We start from the raw sequence: 9,824 nt of genomic DNA, 5'->3' as shown, positions 1-9,824 counted from the left end.
AACAAGTGTTAGAGGAACAGTGTTGTCAAGTCATTTCAACTGTACTCGGAGAAACGCATTTACTAAAGAGAACTCCTTTGCAACCCATGAGGACTGTACTAGGATTCACATTGATTCCGAACCAGTATAAAATTCTGGTGTCTTTAATTCCTGCATTTACTTTCTGTATCTTACTTTCTGTCATCATAACTATTAGGTTATTACATCTAGTCGACTATTCGATAAACTAGTCAACTAATAAGCGATTAAGTTTAAAAATATACAATTCACTCCTCCCCTACCCCCCTTGTACTTTCAAGAACTTCCAACATAAGATGCTTGAATTTCATAATGTACCGGAGTTCCAACATAATATGCTGGAAGTTCATACACAGGTGCTCCAATCTCTAGTATATTATGCTTGAACTTTCCGTGTTACAGCAAAATAGTGGTTATTTTCAATAACTTTGCAAACTCTAACTATTTTTCAATTACAATCCGAAAAATGACTAGCACGTGCTATTTTAACTGTTGAGAGTGTCATTGGGTCGTTTTGGCACAACAGACCATTCCTAACAGGTTTGTGGGAGAAATTAAAAAATAGTCAGATTTACAAGTGGTCATTCAAAAATAGCCACAGTTTCAAATGTAATCGAAATTTAGCCAATTTTCATGTAATGGTAATCTGAACGAAAATACTGTTCAAAATTCGAAAATACTCCAGCATAATATACTGGAGTTCCATCATAAGTATACTAGAACTCCAGTATATTAGAATGGAGTTCCAGCATAAGTATACTAGAACTCTAGCATATTATAATGGAGTTCCAGCATAATATACTGGAACTCCAGCATAATATACTAGAGTTCCCATATAATATACTGGTCCAGTATAATATGCTGGAAGTTCATACACAGGCACTCCAATCTCCAGTATATTATGCTGGAAGTTTCCGTGTGTTGGAGTTCCAGCATAATATGCTGGAAGTTCATACACAGGTGCACCGATCTCCAGTATATTATGCTGGACCGGTCCCTGTTGCAGCAAAATAGTGGCTATTTTTCAGTGACTTTGCAAACGCTGACTATTTTTGAATGACCAGTCCGAAAACTGGCTAGCCCGTGTTATTTTAACCAGGTTTGTTAATAATTACCTTTATGCAGCAGAGTTATATTAGAATTATTCTGTAATATGTTTAGTTTGAAAGGCCTAAAATTTTGACTTATCAATTTCCTTCACCACCTTAATGTGAAATTCTCTTATATGTTTTCTTCTTTTTCGTAAAGAAAATAAAATATCGAATCTAACCCGATCTTAAAAGATAGTTCATGTTAAGCTTTTCAAGATTTATATAAAACAATAACAACTCACACTACTAAATAACAAGATAGCAAAAGAAAAGGAAACAAAAAGTTATAATGGTCGGGATGGAGCGTGTTGATGCGTGTCGAGCTGAAAACTGACAGAGTTAGTATGTGGGGCAAGGCGAGGCGAGGCGAGGCGAGATGGACCAGGTAAAAAGTTTTGCTGGTTAAGCTTCAACACGTTCCACACCATCCTACTGCCATCCCTACCGAGAAGAGCATTAGGTTTTTGCAAAACATTTACTTTAAGCTCTGTATTATTTATGTGTATTATTGTATATATAACACAAAGGCCTAACACAGTGTAGACAAAAAGTGAATCACATGTGTACATATACCTACTAGCTTGTTTTATTGATGTCAACACTAGAGTTTGATTTGGTGAACTTGTGTAGACAGCAAAAGATTCTTATAAGATATTGACCATTCAAAGGAAATTCAAATAAGGACGCTCGGAGTATGATTGCAATTAATCCTCTTCATCACTTGCCATGCACATTAATTTGAGGGAATGTCACTTCGCTCTAACAACAAGAACCATAACAAGGCTCAAGCCGCTCAACCATATTAACAATTACGACTAGTTGAATGGGAGCAACAATAATATATAGTTGTAAGTAAAACAGTAAATAATTACTAGTATTAAAACTATATGTCATGCTAAATCATAGTTTTACAATATAGTTAGTAGTATATTATTTGGAAGTCATACCCTAACAAAACGGAAATACAGATTAAGTAGTTGTATAAAGGATATTAGGCCGAAAGTGAGGATATTCCAAAAGGTAAAACTATATTATAAACGATAGGGTTAGTTGTAATATGGAGTATAGAATACACAAAGGGACATAAAGATAAAGAAGAAGTGGGAATAGGGGCAGAAAGAGAAAAAAAAGATAAAACTATTACTATTATTATTATTATTATTATTATTATTATTATTATTATTATTATTATTATTATTATTATTATTATGTGGGTAATGGCTTTGTTTCCAATATTTCTCTAAAGGGTTTTTCACTTTTTAGTTTATTTAAGGAAAGGAAGAGAAAGAAAGGGAAGTGGAGAGGAATCCATGTCGTCCAAACACTTGAAGACAAAGGAGTTTCAGAGGAGAAAAGCAACCGTAGCTTTTACGACCCAGAAAAAAGCAAGTGAGAGAGAGTAAAGAGTAAAGATTTGAAGCTTAGGAAATTGCGTGGTTAGCAACATGAACCCCATTCTTCCCACCCCCCAACCCCACCCCTACCCCTCCAAAAGAACACCTCCAATTCTGCCTTTATATGTGTTGTAAGGAGATGGTAAAGTAGACTTGGATGCAAAACCAACCCCAGAAAAACTTCTTTGCTTTTTGTCTTTCGAAGAAAAGAAAAAGGGCAACCCTACAAATTAAGAACAACAAGAACACTTCTTTCTTGATTTCTTCACAGCCCTTCTTTTTCTGTTTGATTATTTTGCTGTTTTGTGCTTATAAACAGCTTGTTTTCATCATTCCTATCGTTGTCTATCCTTCTACTTGAATGAATTAATTTATGAAAACAGAAAGAGAGTATATAGAAGAAACATCCATAGCTTTTGGTCTTATGGTCGTGTAAATATGTTTTGCCGGTGGGGCTAAAAGATCCAGCTGATTAGGACCCCAGTTTGATCAACCCAAATCTCTCTTTTCTCTCCTAAAATATAAACCATCTTAGCTTGCCTCGATCTTCTTTGTATCTCAATCTCTATTTCCTTTTTCTTACTTCTTAGCTAAAATTCTTTGGATATCTTGTTGATTCTTGTTGACAATGATCACGGGCAGATAATTTTTCAGTTCAGCCATGCTTTCTTTCTTTTACTTAGATAATTATTCGGGCTGTTTTACAAGTTACTACCAGTTATATAAGAAGTTTAAACGTAAGTTCTATGTTATATGTAGGTTACATACATGTGATCTGCATATGCCTGGCTCCCTGTATGCCATTTGCAGAGCTCATCGGAATACCGTTGGGTCCCCGTGAATGGCGTATGAGGAGCCAAGCATATCCCCGATATATATATATATATATGGTAATCTAACTACCTAATTCTAACATCTGTTTTGTTTCTTCTTTCTCTTTTTGTTGAGAAAGAGCTGGCTTTTTGTGGGTAAGATATTGAAGGTGAAGCATTGGAAAGGGTACTTAACTTTATCTACACACTTCAATTCCAACAGGTACTATTTAAGCTTGTACTTGTACATTTTATGTGTCGATTTCCTAGGGTTTCTTAAGTTGCTTTATGCTTTCCTTTTCCGTATTTTCTTTTGATTTTCTCCGTGTTGTATAGTTTCTTTTGTCAATCTTCTTGTTGCCTAGTTGAAACGATAACTACCCATTAAGATATATAGTTAATTTGCATCTGAACATTTAAAATGGTAAGTAACATACATTTGGAAGTAATAATGTCATCAAGAAAGATTTAAGTTTATACATATATATTTGTGATAACATATTTATTCTTAGCTAAATTGGGGTTTTCATTCATTAGTTATCTTGAGGAGTTTAATTTGTTGTGAGTTGTTGTAAGGGCCATTTGGGGGCCTGATACGTTCACGTGCTACAAGAAGGGAAGCTCATGGCTGAGCACTTTCTGGATCTGTTGTATGTGTTTTATTTTGTGTTGTATATATGTTTGTGTATGTTCTCAACAATTAATTTGTACATATTCCCATAAAGCATCGAAAACATACACATAATGACAATCATGAAAGTTACAACCTATGTCTTGCCCAATTATCTCTCTGTATTCCTGTCTTTTCTATCACTTTCTTCAGTGCCTTAAGTTACAACCCCTTTAGTTTTCCCTACTCTCTCACACATTCAAAACAAAAAGGAAGACAAAGAAACCCCTTTGCTCGTACTGTTTCATTAGACGAGTTTCTTTTTTTTTTTCTCTTCCATATTTGTCCATTGAGATGGCAATAATTTATGCGACATTCTATGACAATTATTTGAGATTTAGTTAGCTCTAACTAAGTAACAAATTAAAATGTTTTTATAATATCTTCCGGTTTTAATTTGTATGTTTATCTACAACTATCTGCATGTGTGTAAAAGAGAAACGAAGAATAGCGGATGCGTTTTTACATCATTTACATACGCACGCTTCAGGCTCTTCTCTAATGTACTAACTTGCTTATATTACTAACTGTGGAGCTCTCAACTATATATTAACTTTTCTTAAGATTATGTCAATTTTCTATTTGAAATTTTCTCCACTGTCTCTTTCAGTACCGGCAGATATATATATTTAATTCTCAATTCTACAGCTCTAGTTGATCATCTCATAAGCAAAAATGAAAATTACCCAATTCAATATATATTGCATTTGTATGCAGAATAATTATCTTCGTTGGAGAAGGCCAATCAAATGATGTTAATATATATGGAATTGAGTCGGGGGTGTATATTGAATTTGTCTATTATAATACATAAATAAAACACAAGATATATTTATAAGATTATTTTCTTCTGCTCATTTTCCCAGTTGGAAGAAGAGATGTCATTCGATTTTTTTCATGGATATATACTTCGTTTGTTCTTAATCGGCCAATAAGATTATAAGGTTAGGCCAAGACGAGGGGTAAACAAGAAAAGAGTAATTCAAGCGGTAAATACTTTCTACTTTCAAGGTTATGGATTCGAGTTATTGAGTAAGCAAAATGAGAAGTTAGGAGTAAGGAGGGTTTAAAAAATAGGACGACGGGGGTGAGTGTTAATATGTGTGGGGTTTCATCAATTTCAAGGGATGTATGGATAAAATAGGAAGTTAATGTTATCTTAGGGTACACAAGAAGAAGAATAGATATCATGATACACAATCATGATGTTGTATAGCTTTAGGGACTAGGGGAGTCTGACGACACTAGAAAGGAAAATGTTGGGTTGATGGACCATAATATACTATACATACACTTCTTCTCTTCCTTCTACTTGGGCTGTAGTTCCACAGTGCCTATATGCTATATCATCTCTTGCTCTAGTTGGTTACTAGGGAATAACATTATATACAATCAATGCAGGTCAACATTTTGACCAAATAAAGCAAGAGGCCTTCTTGGAAGAAATGAAAGGAAACAAGAATTTGGGACCACCTTTTTCCTGTGAGATATCTCCTGAAACCAATTGGCTTTGCTTGATTCAAATCAATTTCAATTTCCAAACACCCCTTTAACCTTCTCTCCTTTTACCCCTCCCCCCCCCCCCCAAACAATCTCACCAACCAAACCCTAAAGCTTGCCTTTTCTCCCTAACCAAACTCTTATATGTCTAGAGAACATTCTCCTCGATGACCTGAAAAGTAAGGAGAAATAAACAAAGAAAAATAGGTAAAAAGGAATGAGAAGAGAATATCCCTTTTTCCATTTTTAAAAAGAAATGTTTCTTTGCAAAATCTACTTTAAATTAGATTCTATTCGACGACTTTAATAAAGTAAACGTATCTTCCTCTTATTAACTTTTACCTCAATTTCTGATGTACATATATTTTACAGTAATGGAGCAGAAACTTTCATTTGATTGCCATCGCATGGCTGTTTGTACATAAACATCCTTTCTGACTCAATATTCTCACTATTTTTGCGCCAGACAAAATATGTTTCCTAATTCTTGGCTTTCATCTGTGTTAAGATTCTCGTATTTTCCTACTTTTATTGACTAATTTATATGCTAATAAACGTCAAAAACATAAATATTAGACTCAACAAAAATATGCATACATGACATACACAGATAGAGGTTTTCATCCAATTCAACATTCTTTTTCGAGTCATATCGATCATTGAGTTACATGCGAGAAAAATCTATAGATATCTTACTGCTTTGAAATAATCATTTTAAAATATTTTGAATGCGATTCATCTATATTTAGAGTTCGAAAAGGAAACACAACACAAGTTGATATTTCAAGAAGAGGGTACTGTATGGGTCTGAATTTGACCAACCACGAACTGCAATGAACACGACAAATGATTGAGTACCTGTGAGTCGACGCCAAGAAGGATACAACCTTGGCGGTGGATTAAGTCCATCTAGGGGATGTCGAGAATATTCCTCAAGGATCTCTTGCATGTCATTTCTATGGGGGGGGGGGGGGGAATTTCCGAATATATAAGAAGAATGAGAGCCTTGTAAAGGGAAAAGGCACACTTTGTAAAACTTACTAGCTTTGAATGAAAAGAAAATTAACAACTCTCTTCTCTCTATTCTTATCATCCTATAGTTTATTATCTTCAGCTACGATTTACCCCTTCATCTTTGATTGATTTGTCCGAAAAGAGTAACATCTTTGAGTCAAGCAATTTGGCGCTGTCTGTGGGGATTTCCATAGCTGAAATCATAGTTCTCATCTAGGTTCTTGAAAGTGACGGTTACTGCTCTTCAAACCTCGTAGAAACCAACAATGGCAGAAAAAGAAGCGAGGCTGAAGATGATAGCAGATGTCTCAAACAATCTCCTTAACGCCCTCAACGAAGCCGGTAGGGAAGACACTGAGAACACAACACCAAGAGTTACACCGGAGGAGGAGATCTCACCTCCTCCACACGGGGATCTAACGATCTTGTATGAAAGGGGAGCCTCAACGTCCACGGTGGTAGAAACACCACCAGTAGTCAAAAAGCTGCTAGAAGAATGGTTGACAAGTTCTCTGAGCAACATGCTCGAAAAACCACCTCAAGGAAATGTCGAAGACCTACCGCCTATAGGAATCACAGCTACCACCAATGAGCCGAGCACTACATGAACGGGCAACACCCGCACTGTCACTGATGCGGGTGACGATGCACTCATGGCCATCTTAAACAAAATGGAAGAGATGGAAAGCGAGAACAAGACGCTCTGTGATCAAATGAAGGAGAGCATCAAGAAAGGGTTGACAAAATACAAGGTACCCCTAAGCTATTACCAAAACGCGATGCGGGCCGATTCGTCGAACATCCATACAACGATGGGGCTGCCCTCATCCTATTCCAAAAACCTTCAAAATGCCGCCATACTTGAAAATATACGACGGGACCACAGACCCAGAGGACCATTTAATCCATTATGTTACTGCGGTGAAGGGCAACGATCTGTCAAAGGAACAGGTACCATCTGTGATGCTAAAAAAGTTCGGAGAAACTTTGACAGGGGGAGCATTGACATGGTACTCCCAGCTACTGGCACGATCAATATCAACGTTTGAAGAGATGGCGGACAAATTCGCCACCGCTCATGCAGGGGCGAAGAAGGCTGAAACTAGGGTTAATGATATCTTCGCCGTCAGGCAAACGACGGGCGAGGGACTTTGGGACTTCTTGGCCCGATTCAACAGAGTAAGGATGAGCCTTCTAAACGTGTCAGAAGGGATGGCAGTGACAGCCTTTCAAAATGGGTTAAACAGGAACAGATCAAAGGCAACCAAAAAATTGCTCAGCAGACTCATGAAGTACCCCCCCACCACATTGGAAGAGATTCATAACGCCTATTGCGCCGAGGTAAGAGCATATGAGGACGATCTGAATGGACCGATTCAGCGATTAACGTCAGTTCAGACCGAGGCAAGGAGAGATCGACGTAACGATGGACAAAGAGATCAACCCCTACGTTTCAATCGAGAAAGGCATCAGCCCTATGTCTGAACATCTAACCCGCCCCTTCCAAGACACGTGGATGTCGTGCTGTGACACACCGCACCCCTTCGGAACGAAAGAGGTATGCCTCCACTGCTATTTGCTCATAACTTTTGTGTATCCCTTTTAGAGGTAGTGTACACGTTAGAGAAGCTGGGCACGAAGGTGCAGTGGCTGCAAAAAATGAAATCGGACCCAAGCACCAGGAGGTCGAGTGTCCTCTGCAAATTCCACCAAGAAAGGGGACACAAGACTGAAGATTGCATAGGTCTACGGCAGGAAGTAGTTAGGATGTTGAATCAGGGATACCTGAAAGAACTGCTCAGCGATAAAGGAAGGGCCAACTTCTCCAGGGGGCGCGATTCGTCCCAAGGACCTCCAAAGCCACCATCGCCAGCGCGCACCATACAGATGATCATTGGCGGTAGAGACTACACGGTAATCAACCATGTGAAGTTCACCACCGCGTATAAACTCAAACGAACGGTCGCCCACAAACGGTATAATGACCTCGAAGTCAGTATCATCTTTGATAAGTCAGATGCCGACGGTTTGTCTTTCCCTCACTATGATGCTTTGGTTATAACTTTACGCATCGCCGATACAGATGTAAAAAGAATCATGGTGGATGACGGAAGCGGTGCGTGTATTGTTCACCCACGAGTTCTCATGCAAATGAGGCTTGAGGATAAAATAATACCACGTTGCATAACACTAACGGGTTTTAATAATGCAGTAGAGCGGACGTTCGGAGAAATAGTGCTGCCTTTCCTAGCAGGAGGAGTCACCCTGGAAACAACATTCCACGTCATGAATCAGGAAACAACTTATAACGCCATCATAAGGCGACCATGGATACACGTCATGCGAGCCGTCCCTTCAAGCTTCTATCAAGTGATCAAATTTCCCACCCCGTGGGTGATATTCAGCATCTGAGGCGAGCCACGCACCGCCCAAGAATGCTATCGAATCGCCCAAGATTGCATGCATACCAAACAACTGAAAGGTACAAGTGCAGAGACATAGCAATCAGCCATGTCGGGAACTGAACCCGACCCACAAAAGGAGGCCATCAATGATCTAGACATAGTAGAAGCCTGCAAGGCAACTATAGAGGATCTTGACCCCGTCCAATTAGACGACGTCGACAACACAAAAAAGGCTTACATAGGGTACAACCTCTCGGAGCCAGGTAAATATCGTGAATTTTTAACTAACAACGCCGATTTGTTTGCCTTCTACCATTCATATATGCTAGGAATACCAAAGGACATCGCCACTCACAGACTGAATGTCGACCCACTCTATTCGCCGGTATGACAAATAAGGAGGAAGTTCAATGCTGCAATCAATGAGGCAGTCAGCGAAGAGGTAGATAAATTGCTCGTCAACGGTTCCATTAGAGAATCAAAATACCCCTAATGGGTCGCCAACGTGGTCATGGTAAAAAAGAAGAACGAGAATGGCGAATGTGCATAGACTTCACCGATCTAAACAAAGCATGCCCGAAGGATTCCTTCTCGTTACCCCACATCGATCAACTGATCGATGCGACTGCGAGGTACGAGTTGCTGAGCTTCTTGGACGCCTACTCTGGTTACAATCAAATTCTAATGGCTGAAGAAGATCAAGAAAAGATGACTTTTATCACTTACCAAGGAACGTACTGCTATAAAGTGATGCCGTTCGGACTCAAAAAATTCCTTGGGCTGCGTACCAGAGGCTAGTCACCAAAATGTTCAAAGAACAGCTCGGCAAGACCATGTAGGTGTATATCGATGACATGCTGGTAAAGTCGACAAAGAAAGAGGATCACATGAGCCCTCTGAAAGAGGCCTTCAGAATATTA

General features: G+C 38.6%; 2 protein-coding genes across 2 annotated transcripts; both read left to right on the top strand.

The window, feature by feature from the left end:
• Positions 1 to 7,348: 7,348 nt before the first annotated feature.
• On the top strand, positions 7,349 to 7,984 carry LOC104246011 (uncharacterized). Its single transcript, XM_009801736.1, has one exon. It carries the CDS (start codon positions 7,349 to 7,351, stop codon positions 7,982 to 7,984), a length of 636 nt encoding a protein of 211 aa, XP_009800038.1.
• A 174-nt stretch (positions 7,985 to 8,158) lies between these two features.
• LOC138869134 (uncharacterized) lies at positions 8,159 to 8,911 on the top strand. Its single transcript, XM_070146728.1, has one exon. The coding sequence runs from the start codon at positions 8,159 to 8,161 to the stop codon at positions 8,909 to 8,911; it is 753 nt and encodes a 250-aa protein (XP_070002829.1).
• The last annotated feature ends 913 nt before the right edge of the window (positions 8,912 to 9,824 follow it).

Source organism: Nicotiana sylvestris, chromosome 5, assembly GCF_000393655.2.
Source record: "Nicotiana sylvestris chromosome 5, ASM39365v2, whole genome shotgun sequence".
Lineage (NCBI taxonomy): Eukaryota > Viridiplantae > Streptophyta > Magnoliopsida > Solanales > Solanaceae > Nicotiana > Nicotiana sylvestris.
The sequence above is the reverse complement of the archived record's forward strand: the minus strand, read 5'-3'. Positions and strand labels throughout refer to the sequence as shown.

Bases quoted from the DNA above. Each gene is read 5' to 3' on its own strand.
- LOC104246011 (XM_009801736.1), top strand. From the start codon at position 7,349: ATGCCGCCATACTTGAAAATATACGACGGGACCACAGACCCAGAGGAC.
- LOC138869134 (XM_070146728.1), top strand. From the start codon at position 8,159: ATGAAATCGGACCCAAGCACCAGGAGGTCGAGTGTCCTCTGCAAATTC.